At 47.4% G+C, this 23,779-nt stretch overlaps 1 protein-coding gene across 30 annotated transcripts in view; it reads right to left on the reverse strand.

Annotated features, from left to right (window-relative positions):
- nfia (nuclear factor I/A) overlaps positions 1–23,779 on the reverse strand; it is a 180,370-nt gene that overhangs the window by 53,679 nt on the left and 102,912 nt on the right. For all 30 annotated transcript variants that reach the window (XM_090235294.1, XM_090235283.1, XM_036977884.2 and 27 more), the window contains exon 3: positions 2,108–2,170. In XM_090235294.1, the coding sequence (XP_090091420.1) occupies positions 2,108–2,170 (63 nt within the window). The remainder of the gene's footprint in view (positions 1–2,107; positions 2,171–23,779) is intronic.

Consider the following 23,779-nt stretch of genomic DNA (forward strand, 5'->3'; position numbering starts at 1 on the left):
ACATAGTGTGAGCTGTAGGTTAGGTTGAGACATAGTGTGAGCTGTAGGTTAGGTTGAGACATAGTGTGAGCTGTAGGTTAGGTTGAGACATAGTGTGAGCTGTATGTTAGGTTGAGACATAGTGTGAGCTGTATGTTAGGTTGAGACATAGTGTGAGCTGTATGTTAGGTTGAGACATAGTGTGAGCTGTTTGTTAGGTTGAGACTGTGTGTGAGCTGTAGGTTAGGTTGAGACATAGTGTGAGCTGTAGGTTAGGTTGAGACATAGTGTGAGCTGTAGGTTAGGTTGAGACATAGTGTGAGCTGTATGTTAGGTTGAGACATAGTGTGAGCTGTATGTTAGGTTGAGATATAGTGTGAGCTGTTTGTTAGGTTGAGACTGTGTGTGAGCTGTAGGTTAGGTTGAGACATAGTGTGAGCTGTAGGTTAGGTTGAGACATAGTGTGAGCTGTATGTTAGGTTGAGACATAGTGTGAGCTGTAGGTTAGGTTGAGACATAGTGTGAGCTGTATGTTAGGTTGAGACATCAACTATTATCTGGTACATGATTGAGCGGTTGAGATGACCTGTCTGTTAGGCTGAGGTGACTTTTAGGAAGTGTGTGTGTGTGTGTGTGTGTGCGTGGGAGGGATTATTCCCTCTGCTGAGTACCCACACATGCACAACTCATCTCAACCCGGCGCTACAGCCAGCCAGCAGATGGACTTTGGCTCCCTCCCAAAAAAAGAAAACATTAAATCAAATAAATAAAACTAAAATATCACACAGGCATTATGGGAGGTGATGTTGGATATCCGCAAGAGAGGCACATGCAAGATGGAGCGACCTTCAGTTCATCCACAGGGGAGGGAAAAGAGAGAGAAAGAGAGAGAGAGAGAGAGAGAGAGAGAGAGAGAGAGAGAGAGAGAGAGAGAGCGAGCAGATGAGCGGATGACATCAGCTACATATGGGCCGGGGGTGAGAGGAGGAGGGGAGGTGAGAGGGAGGGGGGAGAGGAGGAGAGAGGGAGGGGGGGGGGAATAAACAAGCTCCTCATCTGTCTGTCTGTGTTAATTGCTATAAAAAGTCCCAAACACAAACACAGGGCGGGACGGTGTCACGCGCAAATAGGTCCCTCTCCCTATACTAAGTACCACTCCCAGCTATCTGGGGAGTGGGAAAGACATTTGTTATAAGGCAACGGGGTGTTGGCAGGGACAATCTTAAGATATGGTTATAAAAACAACACTAGACAGTTATGAGAGAGATGGTCGACACCCCCTCCCCAAACACACACTCTCCTCATGGCTAGGTAATGGCCTCCCGTCTCCCCCTTGGCTTTAAGGTGCTAGATGTTCACACGGGGTGTGAGCGTGTTGTAAATCGCCAGGTCCGAGCAGCCCAGGAGAAGAGGGCTGGCTGGGCCACAACCACACTGCTTAGCGAAGGCAAAACACATGTCCGTGTGTGTGTGTCTGTGTGATTTCGGCGCGGGAGGGGGGGCGGTGAAAAAATAAATCAACTCTTTCTCCCCGACAGCGTCCAGACAATTTTTGGCACGGATAATTTAAAAAATCCAACTGGCAGAAAGTACTGTAGTTTAAAATCGTACAGGAAGGTTAAGGGAATGTGAATAGAAGTGTACTTATGTGGCATGGACCTTCCCATTTGAGACTTAAAATAAGAAAAATGTCCCATTACCCGATTGCACCTTTCAGTCATTGTTTTGTCAATAAAAAAATAGTAAGACTTCCTTCCTCCCTTCAAGTGAACACTGCTCTGACGTGATTGGATACCGTAGGTCAAAGCAAGGACTCTACACGCCACACGGCTTTGCGCAATCCAGTCGTGTTGAGATCAGTGATCACTTCAAGGAGGGAAGTATTTTCAAAGCATTGGCTCGGCAGGCACTGGTTGGTGGTGTAATTTTACAGACGGGCAGGAGTAGGAATGAAGACAGGTGAACTTACACACACACACACACACACACACCTGTGTACTGGTCATTTTAGCAGCACGATTGCAGAAAAAGCACTTAATAAATCAAATGTGCTATGATAGTACTAGTATACTACAGTAGTACTACAGTAGTTCTATAGTAGAGTACGATGTTGTCATTAGACTCTTACCGTTCTCAGGCTGGTCCTTGATGTCAGACTCACTCTGCTGGTTGGGACTGTCTGACTGGCCATCTAGAGAGAGAGAGAGAAGAGAGAGAGAAGAGAAGAGAGAGAGAGAGAGAGAGAGAGAGAGAGAGAGAGAGAGAGAGAGAGAGAGAGAAGAGAGAGAGAGAGAGATACTGTAAGGGACTGGAGCAAAGGGTCTCACTACGTAACTTTCATAAAAGCCAAGATGGTACATTTTTCGTCGACAAGGAGATGCCATGGATATACACAAGGTAAGACAAGACTGCGAAACACGCAGAGTCCATAAAAAGATGCGGATAGGGTAAGATTCTTTGGTCGCAATACTCAATGCATTTTGTCACCATAGTCCTGTAACTGTGCATGTGAGTGCGGTCGGGGGATTGCCTACAGTCAGAGGGTTAACCCAACCCGCCGGGTGTGTTCTGTGTGAGTGTGTGTGTGTGTGAATGAGTGTGCTCAGGTGAAACCCTAGCCCCCATGTCTCAAGCTCTGCGATCGATGCGGGTGTCTGTCCCCCCCCTGCACACTGGCACAGCCTGAGCCACACTGTAGGAGACTGCAACCGTAGCTATAGACAGACTGACTGACTGACAGGCCATGGGCTAAAGCTACTGTAGACTACTGGCTCGTCTGGTCTAGTGTGGTGGGTCGATGCCCCTCCTCCTCGGTGACATTGACTCTGCCTTCGTCTCATCGTACTCTACTGTGCTGTCCAGCCTGTGTCAGCGTCTTCACTGTCCTGACAGTGCACTACGCTGTCTGTGGGTGTTGTGTGGAAAGGTGTGGTGGCGTGGGGTGTCGGAGTGTTTTTCTGGGGCTTAGACTGACATGTTTTCAGATGTGGTGTCGGTCAGAGGTGGGGAAGGAGTTGAGGAATTTGTGGTTGGGGAAAGGAAAGGGGGAATAAGGCTTCAGGAGAGAATGCCCAGTGCGAGGATGTCACACTGTTGGCAAACACTCACTTATGGAAATTGGTCTGGCTGGAGAAACACTAAGAAGCCGATGCCTGCCGCAACAACTCCATCCATGGCTCATAAAACAGGGAAAACCCATACATTTTACGGGCAATTCTTCTGCCCCCGGCGCAAGAACGTCTAACAGCGTCGTTAGCGGTGACAGCGACGGTGAGGGAAGTGACGAGTAAAAAGAGCCGTTCTTGGTGCCGAAGAAGTCTGCTCCTTATGTTTCGCCTTCCCTTTTAATGTTTATTTTTTATTTTTTTACTGCTGCCAAAAATGGCAGAGGAACATAACCTCTGGATGATTTAGCTGCTGCTGGGTTGTATCGATCCGACGGGCTGCAGATAAAATTGTTGGGAGTGGGAGAAATATTACCCATCTCCACTCTGGGAGTCGGGACTGAAGAGAGCCAAGCAGAGAGACAGAGAGCTATGACTCAAGGCCTGCTAGGCTGATAGGACGACGTGCCTGGTATTGCTGCTACACATAGGCTGGGAGGCTGATTCACTGAAACTAGTTTGCTTGTGTTCTACTGAAATAGGTACAAGATGTTTGCCAGAGTAGTGAAATAGTTGCAAGAGGAGGTACTTATCTTAACAAGGCTGAGATAAAATCGAACCAGGACCATGGTTTTTTGGCATAGAGTTTCATTTTCTCTCTCCCCTCCCGAAATGTTTTTCTGCTCTGTTGCTGGCGAGAAAAATCAGGCTGAGTGCGTTTTACACCAAATGTTTATCTCTAAAAACAAAGATTTTTCAGAGGCAAGTGTTACCAGACAAGCTGATTGACCCCTTTAATCTGTCGGGGGGAGAGTGTAAAAGGTCCATTTCCGAGGCAACCAATGACGCGGGGGAAACAAAAAAAAACGTTCCGAACATACGTGACTGGAACGTCAAGAGGGGTGACGGGCAACGAAAGGCGGAAGAAACGGCGGAGGGAGGACAGAAAGTCAAAAGTGTTGCTTGAAATACTAAAACAAAACAAAAAAAGGAGAAAGGTTTTTGGCTGGTGGTTTCCCTCCACTCGCAAGACAAAGTAAACAATTTAGAGGGAACTTGTTTGCATTCTGCTCAGCGTTTGTGGTCTGCATCAACAGCTTAAAACAAAGGCAATCTGGAGGCCCGCGGAACAAAACGTCCCCCCAGCAACCGAACAGAGGCGGCTGAAAGAGGGGTGGGGTGGGGGTGGTTCGCCGGGGGCATGAGGCTAGTGGCTGGGTGCTGCTGGGTGTGGGTGGGGGAGGCACTTTCACACAGTCCACAGCCCCCCCCCCCCCCCACCCCCACCCTAGTCTACCCCGGCGCTCTCACGCGCCTTTCCCCCTCGCTAATTAAATATGCAAATGAGGCGTGAGACCCAGACTGTGTCTCACATCTGCATTTACCCCCTGTTGAGGGCCCTCAGAGCTGGGAGAAGGGGGGGGGGGCGAAAAATCTGGCCGATTAAAACAAAACAACAAAAAAAAACACACTAAACAACAAACAACGAACCCCCCCCCCCCCCCCCCACACACACACAAACAAGACCTATTCACACAGCCTCTATACAAGTCCCTTAACAAGTCGCTCTTTATCTTTCTCTCCCTCCGTCTGAAGGGAAGGAAGAGAGGACTAGAGCCAGGGGCCGTGTCTGGTATAGGGCTCTGACCACCTCCCACCCTTCACTACTACGTCTAAGAGCCCTGAAGGGGTGGGAACTTGATGGGGGGGACCGGTGGGGTACAGAAAGTAAAGAAAGCCAAAAGACCCCCCCCCCCTCCCCACGCACCCCCTTCCAGTCCAGACAGAGGATGCACTACAGCCACCATAGATCAACGGCTGGATAAGAGATCGTTCATTATGGTTACGCCGTTATGAATATGCACTGTCATGGAATTTATCACCCCTCACTGGAGGCATTAATACATTGCAGGATTAGTGTCACAGCTCCTTCTACGGCGGGCCAATAACTTTCATACGACTAATTAACGGTCCGAGCTGTGTGAGGCTGTATTTTCACCATAGCAACCGACGTTTTTTACAACGGAGTCATGAAAGAGAGAGAGAGAGAGAGAGAGAGAGAGAGAGAGGAAAGCCTGGGTCGTGTTCATTAGTGCACACCGTAGCAAAATGTTTTGTAACAGAAAACAAGCATTTCTGATTGGACACTCGCAGGTTGTCCATCCGTGTTTCAGTCCGTTTGCTACCTAATGAATACGACCTATGGTCTAACTGTGGCTGCATACCGTTGGTTCTCTGTATGGTCTTTAACACGACCTGGCTAGACCAGTAACACTCTTAACCACCGAACTGGTAAACTTTTACGAGCAGGCCCTTGTCTATTAAACAGACCAATGGGAGAGAGCAGATTACAGTAGAGTACGGTATACTACTACTAGAGTGGGAGTATATAGTGGTGTCTCGGGCCTGGAAGAGAGATGAGGAGAGCTGGGGGAATGTGCGTGCATGTGTGTGTGTATGGAATGTCTTGATGGCTGGTAGTTGAATTAGTGAACGAGTTGACACACTAATTAGATCGTTAGGGGACGGCCTCGCGGCTGCATGTGTGCTGACTGCTCTACTGGTGCAGCTCTTTGCCTCAGACACACACATTCCCAGGTCATCCCTCTGTCTCGTCCCTCCCTCTCCTATCTCTCTCTGTTTCACTCTAGTCTCTTTCTGTCTGCGCTCTCCCCGTCTTCTCCCAGATTTGTCTCTTTCCCTCGCTCCTTCGGCCTCTGTGTACCCTCTCCTTTTCCTCCCTCCATCCCACAGTTCTCTCCCTCTCTTCAGTCTCCCCCTCGTTCGCTCGCAGTCTCCAGTGTCTCTTTCTTACCTTCACCCCCCCCCCCCCTCTCCCCCTCTGAGCCTCGACTGAGAGGGGAACACCGCCTGGCCCGCTCAGCCCGCCCCAGCGGCCACTTCATTATGCATGCGCCAAACCCTCTGTACCTCTCCCGGGTCCCTCTCCCTCCCGCCGGCCCGCTTTCCCACCAAGTGCTCGTGCTGTAATCCAATTGTGTGTTAAAACCCTGCTTTCTAAAGGCCCTTTTGCACACTGAGCCCAGGAACACGCATGCCAATAAAAGAGGAGGCAGAAACTTCATTTAGAAATACAAACGGCCTTTTCTGTCCGCCATCAATGGAAGGTGAAGCCACAGGGATTTGGCTTATTGTTTTCACAAGTATCGTCTCCTCTCGTCTCCCTCCCAAGCTTTTTTCGTTTTTTTTTTTCTCCAACCCCTCTCGCCGAGTTGAGCGTCCAGCCCGGGCTTTGTTGAACGGTTGTGGCGGATTCGCCAAAACCTTCGGATTTAATTTGGCATTCCTGTAAGCCTCTCGTCCTCCATCCCTCCCTCCTCTCTCCATCACCCTGACACCCTCCCTTCCTCGGAGTGAAATGGTACATGACCGGAGAGCCATTCCAGAACAATCCACCACCGGGACACTTGATGTGGGTTTTGTTATATCAACTGTAACACTGTTCCCAATCAACATGGAGATTAGTCGTGGGAAGTTTCAAGTAGCTACAGTACGTGAAAAAAAACGTAAGCGGCCATTTTCAATCGTCTCTCTGAAATCGGTCCCTGTAGGGTTAAACCTGAAGGCACGCTGAGGTCCTTTCAGTGCACGGTGTCAGCACACAGGCGCTACTCATATCTAGCCTGCGCCAGGGCAAAGTAGAAAAAGGAGAGAGCATATAGGGAGAGCCTGCCCGGGTGAGTTTGTTTCTGTCTGCGTTCCCTGTGTCCAGTGTTTGGCTAACCTCGACCTTCATCCAGGCTCCCTTACGTCACTCCATATTTAATAAGCTCGGTGTTTACATAGAACCCTTCTGCTTCTCATCTACGGCACAGCCTCAATCCCACTCCTGTGCGTGTGTGCGATTGCTAGCGTGTGTTTGATTGTACTGAATGTGTTATGTGTGTACATGTGTTGCGTTCTGCTGGCGAGTGTGCGCGCGTTATTTTTGGGGGGGGCTGAGGAAGAGGGGACAAACGAGTGTAATCCCGACTGTCCTTTCAATCTAGACAGCCCGGGCGTTTGAGCGCGAGCGTGTGGAAATAAAAACACTGACCACCTTGGAGGAGGAGACGGAGTGCGGAAGAGGAACAAGGGTATAAAGGGTTCTGTTTTCCCGTCGGCCTGAAAACCGGCCCCGGAAAAAAACAAAAAAGGGTTGTTCAGTAGGGCAACAAAAAAATAAAAAAAGAGGGAAAAAAATAAGCTTTCCAATTGGAAAAGTTCCAGGAGAACGTTGCCATTTCTAAAGGTTTTCAAAACATCTCTTGCCCATTGAACATAGCCCAGGCATCAAGGGCTAATGTTTGGTCTGTCAATACTGTACAAGACCTAATAACGTCTTTAATTATCGTCTTATCCAATATCCTGAACGTCAATAAGTTCTGTTTGTGCCGTAACGCCCCTCCCAAACCACTAAAGAACACACTCCACTGTGTGTTACTGAGTGTGTGAAGGGCTGGTGAACTGTGTATGTGTGTGTGTATGTGTGTGTGTGTGTGCAAGGTTTGGACATAGGCATTAGGGGTCTCCAGTTGTCCTCTGTCTATTCTATTTGTTGCCGTTTCCACAAGTGAAGTAAGGTGTGTGTAGGTTCAGGTCGTTCACGGTTTGGTCCCAGTTGCTGCTGCAGCCCTGGTAAAGCCGTAAGCACTCTGCTGCCTCTTCTCCAGTCTGCCTCCATTCCAGCCTGTCTTCACCTCAACAACTCTCCTTCGTCATCATCTATCATCTCCACCTCTCTTCACCCATCTCTACCTCTCCACATTCATCTATACTCCCATCTACCCGATCCATCTCTACCTCTCCACATTCATCTATTCTCCCATCTACCCGATCCATCTCTACCTCTCCACATTCATCTATACTCCCATCTACCTGATCCATCTCTACCTCTCCACATTCATCTATACTCCCATCTACCCGATCCATCTCTACCTCTCCACATTCATCTATTCTCCCATCTACCCGATCCATCTCTACCTCTCCACATTCATCTATACTTCCATCTACCCGATCCATCTCTACCTCTCCACATTCATCTATACTCCCATCTACCCGATCCATCTCTACCTCTCCACATTCATCTATACTCCCATCTACCCGATCCATCTCTACCTCTCCACATTCATCTATACTCCCATCTACCCGATCCATCTCTACCTCTCCACATTCATCTATTCTCCCATCTACCCGATCCATCTCTACCTCTCCACATTCATCTATACTCCCATCTACCTGATCCATCTCTACCTCTCCACATTCATCTATACTCCCATCTACCCGATCCATCTCTACCTCTCCACATTCATCTATTCTCCCATCTACCCGATCCATCTCTACCTCTCCACATTCATCTATACTTCCATCTACCCGATCCATCTCTACCTCTCCACATTCATCTATACTCCCATCTACCCGATCCATCTCTACCTCTCCACATTCATCTATACTCCCATCTACCCGATCCATCTCTACCTCTCCACATTCATCTATACTCCCATCTACCCGATCCATCTCTACCTCTCCACATTCATCTATACTTCCATCTACCTGATCCATCTCTACCTCTCCACATTCATCTATACTCCCATCTACCCGATCCATCTCTACCTCTCCACATTCATCTATACTCCCATCTACCCGATCCATCTCTACCTCTCCACATTCATCTATACTCCCATCTACCTGATCCAGCTCTACCTCTCCACATTCATCTATACTTCCATCTACCCGATCCATCTTTACCTCTCCACATTCATCTATACTTCCATCTACCCGATCCATATCTACCTCTCCACATTCATCTATACTTCCATCTACCCGATCCATCTCTACCTCTCCACATTCATCTATACTCCCATCTACCCGATCCATCTTTACCTCTCCACATTCATCTATACTTCCATCTACCCGATCCATATCTACCTCTCCACATTCATCTATACTTCCATCTACCCGATCCATCTCTACCTCTCCACATTCATCTATACTCCCATCTACCCGATCCATCTTTACCTCTCCACATTCATCTATACTTCCATCTACCCGATCCATCTCTACCTCTCCACATTCATCTATACTCCCATCTACCCGATCCATCTCTACCTCTCCACATTCATCTATTCTCCCATCTACCCGATCCATCTCTACCTCTCCACATTCATCTATACTTCCATCTACCTGATCCAGCTCTACCTCTCCACATTCATCTATTCTCCCATCTACCCGATCCATCTCTACCTCTCCACATTCATCTATACTCCCATCTACCCGATCCATCTTTACCTCTCCACATTCATCTATACTCCCATCTACCCGATCCATCTCTACCTCTCCACATTCATCTATACTCCCATCTACCTGATCCATCTCTACCTCTCCACATTCATCTATACTTCCATCTACCCGATCCATCTCTACCTCTCCACATTCATCTATACTCCCATCTACCCGATCCATCTCTACCTCTCCACATTCATCTATACTCCCATCTACCCGATCCATCTCTACCTCTCCACATTCATCTATACTCCCATCTACCCGATCCATCTCTACCTCTCCACATTCATCTATACTTCCATCTACCTGATCCATCTCTACCTCTCCACATTCATCTATACTCCCATCTACCCGATCCATCTCTACCTCTCCACATTCATCTATACTCCCATCTACCCGATCCATCTCTACCTCTCCACATTCATCTATACTCCCATCTACCTGATCCAGCTCTACCTCTCCACATTCATCTATACTTCCATCTACCCGATCCATCTTTACCTCTCCACATTCATCTATACTTCCATCTACCCGATCCATATCTACCTCTCCACATTCATCTATACTTCCATCTACCCGATCCATCTCTACCTCTCCACATTCATCTATACTCCCATCTACCCGATCCATCTTTACCTCTCCACATTCATCTATACTTCCATCTACCCGATCCATCTCTACCTCTCCACATTCATCTATACTCCCATCTACCCGATCCATCTCTACCTCTCCACATTCATCTATTCTCCCATCTACCCGATCCATCTCTACCTCTCCACATTCATCTATACTTCCATCTACCTGATCCAGCTCTACCTCTCCACATTCATCTATACTTCCATCTACCCGATCTAGCTCTACCTCTCCACATTCATCTATACTTCCATCTACCCGATCCATCTCTACCTCTCCACATTCATCTATACTCCCATCTACCCGATCCATCTCTACCTCTCCACATTCATCTATTCTCCCATCTACCCGATCCATCTCTACCTCTCCACATTCATCTATACTTCCATCTACCTGATCCAGCTCTACCTCTCCACATTCATCTATACTTCCATCTACCCGATCTAGCTCTACCTCTCCACATTCATCTATACTTCCATCTACCCGATCCATCTCTACCTCTCCACATTCATCTATACTCCCATCTACCTGATCCATCTCTACCTCTCCACATTCATCTATACTCCCATCTACCCGATCTACCTCACCTCCTCATAGGTGCTTCAGTGTTCTGGGTCTGCCCTCCTGGACACTAGCTTACAAAGGCCCCTGGGCTCATTCGGGAAAGAAGGGAACAATGCAGTGAAGGAGGTAAAGAGAAGGGGAGTGAGGGAAGCCTGGAGGAGGAGGAGGAGGAGGAGAAGAGAGAGAGAGAGAGAGAGAGAGAGAGAGAGAGAGAGAGAGAGAGAGAGAGCGCGCTCCCTCCTAGCTGGCTCACTAGACCTCCCTGCTGCTCCAGAGGAAAACTGTGGGAAAAGTCAAACTCTGTGGCCCCGTAGGCTGGGCTATGTGGAATGAAGAAGGGGAGAGAGAGGGAAGATAGAGGGAGAAAGAGAGAGAGGACCTTGCTCACTCCCTCCTTCCTCCTCTCCTCTGCTGTTATTCTGCCGTCGTTTCTAGGAAGAGGGTGGAAAAAGAAAGGGGGGAGGCCGAGGAGGAGAGACAAGTTCTTGGCCTTTTCCCAGCAAGGCAAAAAAATAAAAAAACAGCAGTCCAATCCCAGCATTCTCTAGGGGTCTGGTGAAACATACAGCCCTGGGGCCGCTTTCAATTTACTCTCTCTCTCTCTCTCTCTGTGTCTAATCTTCTCTCTCCCCGTCTCTCTCCCTCTCTCTCTAAATAGCAGGACTGTGAGAGAAAAGTCGAAGCTGTCATGGATCTGATGTGCTCCGCGACCTCCCTTAGCCCTGATGGGGAGAAATAGAAAGATTGAGGAAGGGTCAACTGTGCATGAGAGCCAAGTGTGTGTGTGTGTGTGTGTGTGTGTGTGTGTTTTACATGCTAGGAGGACTGGTGGGTGAGAAGATAAGATAATAATGAAGCAGACTCAAATAAAGCATTCTTAAAAAAGGTAGAGATATCGTTCGCTTTGAGCAAACAAGCTAATGGCAGGTGGTTAAATAAAGGTTCAATGAAATAAATACAAATAATGTACTGTGTGTACTGCTCTTTTCTTTGAATAATGTACTGTGTGTACTGCTCTTTTCTTTAAATAATGTACTGCGTGTACTGCTCTTTTCTTTAAATAATGTACTGCGTGTACTGCTCTTTTCTTTAAATAATGTACTGTGTGTACTGCTCCTTTCTTTAAATAATGTACTGTGTGTACTGCTCCTTTCTTTAAATAATGTACTGTGTGTACTGCTCTTTTCTTTAAATAATGTACTGCGTGTACTGCTCTTTTCTTTAAATAATGTACTGTGTGTACTGCTCCTTTCTTTAAATAATGTACTGTGTGTACTGCTCTTTTCTTTAAATAATGTACTGCGTGTACTGCTCTTTTCTTTAAATAATGTACTGTGTGTACTGCTCCTTTCTTTAAATAATGTACTGTGTGTACTGCTCTTTTCTTTAAATAATGTACTGTGTGTACTGCTCTTTTCTTTAAATAATGTACTGTGTGTACTGCTCTTTTCTTTAAATAATGTACTGTGTGTACTGCTCTTTTCTTTAAATCGCAACCCCCCCCACAAGATGTCCAGTGATCATAGTGATGGAAAAAGCGTTCAGTACCCCCCCCCTCCCCCTCGCTCAAAAACACTTCCTGTCTTTGTCTGACTCTATACACACACACTCGCTCTCGCTATGGTAACAACTAACAACTGGAGAAAGCTCAGGACAGGTACAATAGAGGCTGCTTTACAGCCCTACTTTCCACTGTCAAATTGGCTCTGCGCCCTCGACAAAAGTAGTGCACCGCTTTGGGAATAGGGTGCCATTTGGGACGTGGAAAATACTGTACACATTCTCCCTCAAATACAGTACACATTCTCCCTCAAATACGGTACACATTCTCCCTCAAATACGGTACACATTCTCCCTCAAATACGGTACACATTCTCCCTCAAATACGGTACACATTCTCCCTCAAATACGGTACACATTCTCCCTCAAATACGGTACACATTCTCCCTCAAATACTGTACACATTCTCCCTCAAATGCTGTACACATTCTCCCTCAAATACGGTACACATTCTCCCTCAAATACGGTACACATTCTCCCTCAAATACGGTACACATTCTCCCTCAAATACGGTACACATTCTCCCTCAAATACTGTACAAATTCTCACTCCAATACGGTACACATTCTCCCTGACAGGTTCTAACAGCGTAGCTATCGTGAGCAGGAGAACGTCTACAAACACTTGAGATTTCACAGGCTCCTCTTGCTTGTCTGTCTCCCAAATTGCACCCTGTCCCCTAAATAGTGCACTGCTTGTGGCCAGGCCCTTGTGTTCCGGGGAAGAGGAGAGGAGGAGAACGCAGACATCTTGAACTTCTCCTCATGTCATCTTTTTCTACCCGACAGCAGGAGTTGTCGTCGGTCAGAGGGTGTACAGTATTGAATCAAAAAAAAGTGTTGTCAGTTTGATTGTCATTTGCCAGAGATCTAATCTTGGTGAGTACTGGGGAGGTCTGCCCTTCTGTGACACAGGAAGAAAGCCGGGAGAGAATGTGTGTGTGTCTGTGAGCTGTAATTCACTGTGGTCCCAGGGCCCAGCTGACAGGCTCCAGCTGCAGTGTCGAGGTACTGTGTGTGTGTGTGTGTGTGTGTGTGTGTGTGTGTGTGTGTGTGTGTGTGTGTGTGTGTGTGTGTGTGCGTGTGTGTGTGCTCAGAGCCTGTCAAAGGCGTCGTCACACCAGTCTCCTAAACAGCAGCGAGCCCATAGTGCCAAGTTAGAGCCCCCTCATTCCACCTCCGCCATTTTACAACTGCAGGGAACGACGTGCTGTCTGAGACCAGGAAGTGTCAGTCACCGCCTCTCTGCTCTCCTACCGAGGAGGTCATGGAAAACATGGTTGAGAGGGAGCAGCGGGATCTCTCTCTCTCGCTCCGAGACCATACCCACTCTCGTCTCTCGCTCCGAATTTCCCACCCCAAAATGTCCATTCTCCACACTGAGAAAAAAAAAGATGGAAATTGAGGAGGGGTGTTGGGGTCTGAAGGGGGAACAAGACGGGGAATGATCACGCCACCCCATCCTCCCCCGCGGTGATCTAATCAAATTTACTCCTTGAAACAAAAGGGGTGACTTTGCACACAAACAAGTCACTCTGGGACAGATGAGTCAATACATGTGACCTGGGAAAATAAGCAGGAACAGGGGTCGTCGGGAGGGGAATGAGGAGCGACTGTACTGCCACCCTGGCAGGAACAACCGACACAAAACCAGAGCTCGCCTTGTGGGAAGGGAAGCCTCGACTTCTCTCCTCCCCTCCTCTCCTCTTTTTCGCTCTCTGAAACAGTGGAAATAGAACAACTCCCTGCTCATGCAGCACAAGCAAAACAAAATACAAAAATGACAGGGTGAACTGCTTTGGCAGCCAACTTTTGCGCTGCCTACTTCTCCGCCTCCCCTCCCTCTCCATTTTCTCTCTCTGTTATGCTAGTGCACTCTCTCTCATAGAGAGAGTCCCTGGCTAGAGCTCCTGTCTGGAGCAGACTAGGGAAGGGAGGTTGGTGCCAGGGTTGAAGAACTGGGTGAGTGGCGATCTGCACCGCTCCACGGCAAACCCAGCCCAGCCGCTATCCTCTCCTCAGCCCGCTAGGCTTCCTTCCCAGCATACAGTGGGGCTTTCACACATGGCCCGCAGCGAGGAGGGAAGGGAAACCCCCAGTCACTGCACACAACATGCCCAGCCTGGCCACTCCTGCTGGGTCTTCCCCCTGCCTACACACTGCCCCCACTACAGTCACTAGAGCCAGGGTTACCCACCCAAAACTCCTGGGCCCTGCCTGACTAACACACGCACAGACGCACGCACTCACACACCTCATTAAACACAGCTGTATGCAGCAAATACTAACTGAATATGCCAATAAATATTATCAGATCGGGGGATATGTTTTGTGATATTATTGTTACAAAATAAAAACAATTTCAGTTCGACTGCCTCTTCCTTGAAAATAATTTGTAATAAAACGTTTTTTATTTCCTATTTGAAATTTAAATAGCCTACCATGCCACATATAAATGACTTAACTTTATTATGAAATGTGCATTGTAAAACAATATATTCCTTATTGATTTTACAGACACTTTTTTTATTTTCCTTTTAATGAAATGATATGATATATGGTATGATTTCAAAAGGCTGTCAGTCAATATCGAGCCACCACTCATTTTCTTCTGCAGTTAATTTCAGAGAAATCATAAATTACCAATATTTACATTTATGGTACCTCGACTCTCCAACTCTATGCATTTCAATACACATATATGTACACCCTTCTTAGAAAATGTGTGTGTGTGTGTGTGTATATATATATATATATATATATATATATAAATAATGCAAATATTGCAATACCAATAAACCTACAATACACTATACTGCATTTTGCACAGACAAGTACAAAATATGACTTTTGTTCACTATTGACCATAGCATGATCATCGGAACGTAATTAATGCTCGCTAACGGATTTGCTACAACGGAGGAATTTGAGAGAAAACTCGAGGGTAAAGAAAACAGACCGTAGAAAAAGGCTCACTAGTGGAGAGTATGCCAGTCCAATTGTCTGTCTGGCATATGCCCACCAGTGTGTAAGGATCAGGGCTTATGCCAGCCAAGGCGCTGGGTTGGCATTTCCACCCTGGCAGACCTCTGTACTCGCAGCCAAATCGACAGCGAAAGAGAGAGGGGGAAAAAGAGATACATGCTTTTGTTCGGTTCTGAATGCTACATAAAAAAGACAAACAATTCGACGACTGGTGGCAATAATGCATTTTTTTTGTGCCAGGTAGCCAAAATGTGGGGATTTCTTTTTATGTGCCCTCCCCCCTTCTTTAAACGTCACAGCAGAGTAGCCTGTTACCGGCGCACCCAAACTCTTCTCTTCGCCCCTCCCAACCGCCTCCATTTTGTGAACATCTGACTGCCTCCATTTTATGGCAGCCCTTTCCTCTAAGAATGGCACAAATACAGTGCTATCATCGATTGTCCAATATACAAAAACTGTCGCCCATACGCTACACTCACAAATAAAATACTTGACGGAGATGAAAAGCATTGGCTTTGAATGAGTGCCATCGCTTGTCGAGCCGCCATTTTAAAGCGAGTCAGTCTCTCTCGCTCGTATTTGTCTTCATTCTCCTTTCCTCTCTCAGTCGGTGTCTCTCTCTCTCTCTCTCATGCTTATCCTCAACGTAGCTGTTAAACCATCCTGCCAGGCAAAGCTATACTGAGAGAATCACGTTAGCAGCCTCCATTGTTGGATGACACAGAAGCAGTCGCTGCCAAGAAGTTTGCTGCCAAGTTCAACAACATTCAGATAAAAGACAGCAAGAGCTACAAAAAAAAAAAGGAAAAAGCACAAACACAGAACTCAGCAGAGCCCAGGACAGAATCTCCAGTGACAAAGATGGCCGACATGTCATGGTATTAGCTCTAACGTTTACCATTGATACACCCCTAACCCCCTTTACACCTAATGCCCTGGCAGCCATCTTAAAAGCTTTGGCAACCATTTTGAAAGTGCTCGTCCTCCTTTGAACAGTTGCCATTCTTCATGCCACATTTTCACAACAAAAGACGCAGTCGGAATTACCACTTCCGCTACCAAATACCGTGCGTTCACAAAAGACTTACTGTATGTTCCCAAACAAAAAGGTGAAAGAGATAGAAAAACAAGCGTTTTGTTTTCATTTGGAACAAAAAGGAATCTTAAGACACTTTTGTGTTACAGAACTCTGACCCTTCCCCAGAACAAACCAGGCAACTGATAAATGTACCATTTCCTGTGCAACGAGATACATTCAGCTCTCTCCAACATAGAACATCGAAATCGATATGAATTTGAACTTACTACGGCATCACACGAAAGTCCCTTGAACAATAGGCCATTTAGATAAAGCTGTTCATCAAGCCACAAATAAAATTAACTACAGCTTGTGTTGCTTCCGTTATGTTCATTGGCACACAGTACCATTCACATTGGTGTGCTAGCTATCAAGTGGTTCAAAATTCACATTATTTTCTGACAGTAACCAGGTCTCCATCCAACCTTTTCATGCGAGTAAAGTACATGTCGGATACATTTTTTTCTGTCAAGACAGGCCCGATGGAAACTTTCCAAATGGCGACAAAACAAAATACGCTAGGCAAGGTGGGATCCGTTAGTGTCTGTAAAATTAATTATGCGAGAAATGGAGGTCGGAAACGCCGTCATATCGTAGTAATGGTATATTGTGTGGCCCTCCCACTATGATTCAGGAAACCATACAGTTTATTAGGCTATAGATGAAATAAGTTATGCTGAACTTCACAGGGTGGTGAAAGTGCAAGGTGATGAGCACAATGCTGCTTTCCAATAAACATCTAGTCTTACTCCGGTGACATAATGATCGATGCTTGGCTTGTTTGTAATATTCTCATCATGAAGGCTATACACACACACATATATATACATACATACATACATACATGCATACATGCATACATGTAGGCTGTATCTGCGAGCTGTTGGCTAGAGCGCACCTGCCATGACCAGACAGGGCAAATTCACAATATAACCCACAGTATAACCCACAGTATAACCCACAATAAATATAACCCACAGTATAACCCATAATATAACCCGCAGTATAACCCACAGTATAACCCATAATATAACCCGCAGTATAACCCACAGTATAACCCACAGTATAACCCACAATAAAACCCACAGTATAACCCACAGTATAACCCACAATAGAACCCAAAGTATAACCCACAGTATAACCCACCTATATAACCCACAGTATAACCCACAGTATAACCCACAATAGAACCCATTGTGAAATGTTTTGTGCACTACATCATCACGCCCCGGCTTTAATCCGGCACAGGTCAGTTTGATGGAAACACATCTCGGGTGGGAAAATGCGACTCTTGTTTTTATTTCGATTTTAGAATATTTACATGAAAATCTGTCACCAGTTGGATAGAAACAGAAAGAGTGCTGCAGGTTGTCACGTCAGCATTAGTCTTGATTGAAAGGCCCATATTAGGTTAAATGGCTCCGAGTCATGTACGTACATGCTTCATTTCTTGTTCCCCAACACGCCTGTGATGCTCAAATTACTCAAACGAGCAATTACTTTATGCTATAACACTAAATACAGCATTCAGCAACATCACAGATATCTCAAAGTCATCCGTCTTGCTGTGAGGAGAACATTACGATTGGGTTTAGTGTGTAGACTAGCCAGGTACACAGTCATCTCCAGTATAAATGTATTTTTACTGCTTTGCTGGCAATTAATTCAATTGCCTATATGTCTATAGCACAGAATTAACACAGCCTACAGAAACTCATTTCCTTTAACTTGCCGGTATACAACGTTCTAATTAAGCATGCCATAATTGTATTGTAATGCAATGTAACTTACAAATAAAATACTGATACAATTTGCATACAGTACTAATTATATCAAAACACTATTTTTAGACATACGGCAGCTTGTCCGTGGTAGATAGTATAAAACGTCTGAAAATGGTCCATTAAACACAAATGTGACAGGCTGATTAGTAACCCTGGGAATGAAGTGGGATTAGGAGCTACCCCATGTGAACTAGGCAGCCATGGGTAGGTGATAGGAGGGAGTGTGTGTGTGTGTGTGTGTGTGTGTGGACCACAATAGGCAGGATCTAGAGAAGATACTCTCATTGTGCCCATCGCTGGGGGGGGGGGTTCACCTATGGCCAGTCTTGGCACTCGGACTACTGCGGCAGTGGATCAATTAAGGGGAGCGTCCAGAATAATGGACGTTCAGGGGAAAGTGGATTAGGCCGGGATGGAACCTTGATGTGTGGGCGAGATATTGTGCTGGCGGAGTGAAGGACGCCGTGGGGCAGTGGCATGATGACATAAACCAGATTGAAATAGTTTGGAATGCGATTGATGAATTGCCGTATTGATTCGGTTCTGCCTCACTTACCATAATTATAGCACCGTAATGGATGGCGTTTCTGATGTCAGACGGGTTCTCTCCTCTCTTTTTGCTGCTTCCTAGGCCTCTCCCTCGCTCCCTCTCTGCCTCAAAAGTAGGTGGAACACCCTCAAAGCTCATTTGAACGTCCCAGTTTGATGGTGGAAGCGTTTGAATTTCGAGAAGAGGGGGTCTTCTCCCCTCAACAACAACTAGTGATAAATGCTAAACATGCCTTGTCTGGTCTTAGTCTGGGAAATGAAATAATGCTTTTCATCCGATGCCACAATAGTCCCCTTCCCCCATGTTCCCCCCTGCCTTCCCTACCCTCTTCAGTCTGTCTGGAGTGTCTCTTTGCAGGGCCGGCTCTGATCCCTTGAAGAATGCCAGCGAGGGGAGCCGATATCACCTCTGCAGAGACACAAAGTGCCGACTTTCAGCTGGAGAGAAGTGGAGCCCTCGCTACTCCCCCTCCTACTTCCCTCCTGGCCCCCCAGTCATTGATAAGTAGAAAACGGCCTAGAACAAGATTCCTCAGGCCCAGACAATGGGCTTCCTGTGAGGCTACAGTTACCCCGGGAGGGGAGACAGGGAGAAGGAGGAGAGGAGGGGAAAGGGCATGAAGACGACAGGGAGGGATAGAGAGAGAGCGAGAGGGAACAAAAGAGAAGAGCAGACAGTGCTTGTGTGGTAACTAACTGGGCAAGCTACTACTTGATACTGTTCGAAGGTTCAAAACCTTTGTCTGCGCTCTGTCTGGGGTAGGCCCGTGAAAGAGAATCAAGCATAAACTCACAACAAATGAACCCGAACAGTGAGACTTCTTGTAGGTAACCTACCACTATTCTGTCCCATCGTGTGACCACCTGTAATCAGGAAATTAATTCAGCTGTGTGGCAGACTCAGTCCCACTACCGTTTCTGTCAAGGGATTGCAAAATGATATCTTAACTGTATATGAATACAACACAGACACCAAAGAGAAAAGCTGCAGCTTATAAGACTCACTTCCATCGTGTAGGCTATAGTCCATCTATACAGACTTATGATATATACCGCAGGGTCTCCGTAAACTAACCCAGCTACGTTTCCATTCAGCAGGAAAGACTAAGGTGGATTTTTCCTCTGTTGTTGTTGAGGTGGAGTACTCTCAGGTGGGAGGCCAGGTGTGTGGGAGCGTGTCTGTTTTGACATCTCCTCCCATGGAGAGGAGAGCCCTGTGCTGGTGAGGAGAGGAGAGGAGTGCGATCGATAGGGCAGCCAGGGGAGGGTGGGAGGGCCCTGTCTCTGGTTACCCCCCGTGGCCTCCCCCCAAGGGGCACCCGTCTGAAGAGCTGCCCTGACCACCCACACCCACACACACACACACACACACACACACACACACACACACACACACACACACACACACACACACACGTCCAGCCCAACGATGATGAGGCTTAACAACATGCCAACGCAGAGCGATTCCCTACTAAATCCCGACTAGAGCTTTTTCTGGGCAGCAATCACCACATGGAATTGCTTAAAAATGTGAATTTTCATATGGGTTTGACATATTTGTGTCGCATACAGCTTCTTTTTTTACGGTAGCAATTTGTACGTTTAACCTTAATTTGTCCGAGAGCAGTCAGCAGTCATGGTCACACATCCAAGTGGTGATAAATGCTTGAGTTCACACCACAAAACAAACAAACACACAACAGACACTACGAGAATCGATGTCACAGTGGAAATAGTCATTTAATTGTAAATGTCGGAGAGAGTGGGCCTTGGATGTACTAACAGCAGATATATACATAAGTGTGTATTGGGCTGGGGCCACGCTTTGTGAGCTGTGGACAATGTCAGGCAGCAGCATCGACCGGCGAATCAATCCCTGCTGGGGGGAAATTGAGAGGGGAGCTGCAGTAGCGCAAGGCTAGGTTTTCTAGGCACTAGCCTTGCTTTCTCTTCACCGGACTGCCCTGCGAGGTTGCCAACCGGGCACCCCCGTGCTCTTTTCTTTTCTTACTTCCCGACTCACTCTCATTACGTTGGTACCCTCTCGTTTATTTCTCTCCCCCTTTTCTTTTTCTCGTTCACCATCTCTCCTTTTCTCATGTTCACGCACTCTCTCTCTGTCAGTCCGTAGCACAGTATGGGACATGGCATGGGGCGCTCTCCTCTCTCAGTCAGGATTCAGTCAGGGTGTCTGCCTCAGATAATACAGGAATGAGCACATAGGCACTCACAGCACTGGAATGGAAGACACACACACACACACTGTTACGCACACAGAGTTCCGTGTTTTGAAAACCCTTCATGTTTTCTCCTGTTTATCTTATCTGACCTCACTCTAATCGTGTTTATACTTGGTCCTTTGTAGCTCACTTGGTACAGCATGATGCTTGCCCCGCCAGGGTAGTGGGTTCGTGGAGATTCAATGGAGATTCTCCATTTAGCTTCTTTGTTTGTATATGTGTCCAGGAAACTGGCCCATAACGCATTGCTTTGGGCACTGGACTTCGAGGGTGTTCCAGGGTGGGCACACTCTGTCTCCAGGATGGATTACGCACCTGTCATGAAGGCCCCCCCCCCCCTCCTTCCTCCCTGCCACTTTACCAAAAATATCCTCAAATCGGCCTTCCTCTCCCAGCCTGCTTCTCTCCGGAGAGAGGCATCGCATCAGGTCATTTATCACCCGCCATTTCCCGCAGTAATCTATTAGTCTTCCAAGTGGGCGTACCTGAATCCTGTACTCTGGCCCTGGCACTACCTGTTACAGATGACCACCCGCCTGTCTGCCTGTCCGCTCTACCTGTCTGTCTGCCTGTCCGCTCTACCCGTCTGTCTGCCTGCCCTTTCCTGGAAATCCTCTCTCACGCATTTCCCCCTTTTTTCCCCCCTCAGGACCCGCTCTCACGCTCTCTCTCTCTCTGGAATACCTCAGACGAGAGGCAGGCACAGCAGAGATGCCTGTTCAACCTCTTCGGAATCATGTCTAAAAGAGAGTGGCGTTCTGTGATAATTCCACCTTAGAACTGGACTCTGCTCACTAACAGTCAAGTTCCGTCTGATACGTTGTACCCTGATGCAAATTGTATGAAAATACTGATATTACAGTGTCAATGGCAAAATACTTGTCTTTTTTTTTTTACGCAATAGACCTACAATGCTATTTTGTATTGTAGATTTTTACTTAGAAGCATATCGGTATCATTGTTTTGTTTGTTGATGAAACAATGGGAAACAAATTCGCATTCAAGCACACACACACACCGAAGACAAAGCCCGGGCAGCAATGCCAATGTTTGTGCCCCTCGAGTGCCACTGGGGTTTGCCTGTTCCCAGGGTTGTCAGGCAGCCCAGTGCCCAGGGCCTGCGGCTGGGAGGAGAGGAGGGGGGCACGGGGAGGAGGGAGCAGGGCCAGAGGGTGGGCGCGGGGTGGGTAGCGACGAGAAGGGGGGGGGGGGTGATGGAGGAGTTAGCAGAGCTCGCCCTAAGACACAAAACATCTCCAAAGTCAGGTGATAGGAAAAAAGGACCGCACAAAATGTCTCTGGTAATAAAGAACCAGCGATGAGTGAGGGACAGATATGAGGAAGAAAAGAGAGAGACCACCACCCACCACCCAAATGGGCACAAAGAAAAATGTGTATGACAGTATTCGTGCGCCAATGTGTATGTCTGCTTGTTTGTGAGAAAGAGTGTGTGTCTGTGAGGGAGTAGAAGGGAGCTGAAAGGGGGCACTGTTTCCCGCTCCGTCTCCCCGGCCCTGCACACAGCCTGTCTCACTTCAAACAAAGCTATTGGCAGGAGAGAGAAAAGGCAGGCCGCTGCCACCGCCGTTTTTCCAGGGCCGCCCGACGTTCAAAGCCCGCGTGAAAGAGGGGCAGCAGCAGTAGTTGTCTGGAGGCTACAGAGAGAGAGAGAGAGAGAGAGAGAGAGAGAGAGAGAGAGAGAGAGAGAGAGAGAGAGAGAGAGAGACCAGGCTGGCATACTTGGCTGGCGCTGTGGCCAGGTGGTCTGGGCACACTGGCAAAGACACTGGCACAACAACCTACCCAGATGGCTCCCCGGGCCCTTCTTTTTTTTTAGGTGCTGTTCTCTCGCTTTCTTTCTCTCCCTCTCGTCTGGTCTTATTCTCCCTCTCTCTTTATCTGGTTTCGCTCTCTCCCTTAGTCTCTCTTCCCTCTCACAAAAAAAATGTGCGCGTGCACGCACGGACATATGCCCTCCTCAGGGGGAAAAAAAAAAAAGAAAAGAAAAAAGAAATCCCTGTCCTTGTGATTGAATCAATGATTGAGATTTGCTCCTGGGCTAAGGGGTGGCAGGCTCTGCAGGGGCAAGATGAGCCTGGGTCCTCCCAGAGACGGGCATGCGCAGGGAGGCGGGCATAGAGGGTTGCCAGCTGCGCCAGGCTGCCTTTGTGGAGCCAGCCATGCCCGCTGCACCCACTGCTACGACAGTGGGTATGGGAGAGGGAGACACCATCTCTATGCCACTCCCTACCTATACTCCCCTCCCCCCACACACACACACATTTAACCCACAACATACAGATACTGTATCCTAGTGTACTCTAATAAAGAATGGCTCTGATCTGTATCATCAAAACACTATTATAATCTACAGTGGTAGAAGGAGCAGAGAAAGAGCAGGGAGACATTGTTGTGAATTCCCTGCCGCTGTGCTCTGGGTAGCTGGGGGCCTGCAGTGGGCTTCTGTGGCTGTGTGCAACGCTCCCCGAACATATGGAGGAGGATCCGCCAAGCCCCGCTTCACAGCTGTCTGCTCTGCGCCCCACCTCCCTCCTCATGCACTGCTGGCTGGCTAGCTGTACACACACACACACACACACACACACACACACACACACACCTGTGCACTGACACACACACAACTGTGCACTGACACACAGACAAAGATGCAATTGTACACAAAAACAAATCAATAAACGCACACACACACACACACATGGCTATGCATGGAGAAAAATCACCCTCCAAACTGTACAAGGACATGGCCCCACCCACATTAGTATACCTTAGCTGTAAAAAAATAAATGGGAACGCTAAAAAACGCTTGCAAAACCACATGTGAAAGGCATCTATCAGCAGAGCTTCATATTCAACTGAAACACCACCAAACATGCATCAAAAATCTATTATTTCATGCAACATTTTGACAGACATGTAATGAATCGTGCTTTTGTGTGGTCGCCTTGAAAAATAGAACAACTTAATTGCCCGTTAGGTTACGCTAACAAAGGCTAAGCTAACG

This window comes from Oncorhynchus mykiss, chromosome 5 (genome assembly GCF_057628025.1).
Source record: "Oncorhynchus mykiss isolate SJ-2025 chromosome 5, ASM5762802v1, whole genome shotgun sequence".
NCBI lineage: Eukaryota > Metazoa > Chordata > Actinopteri > Salmoniformes > Salmonidae > Oncorhynchus > Oncorhynchus mykiss.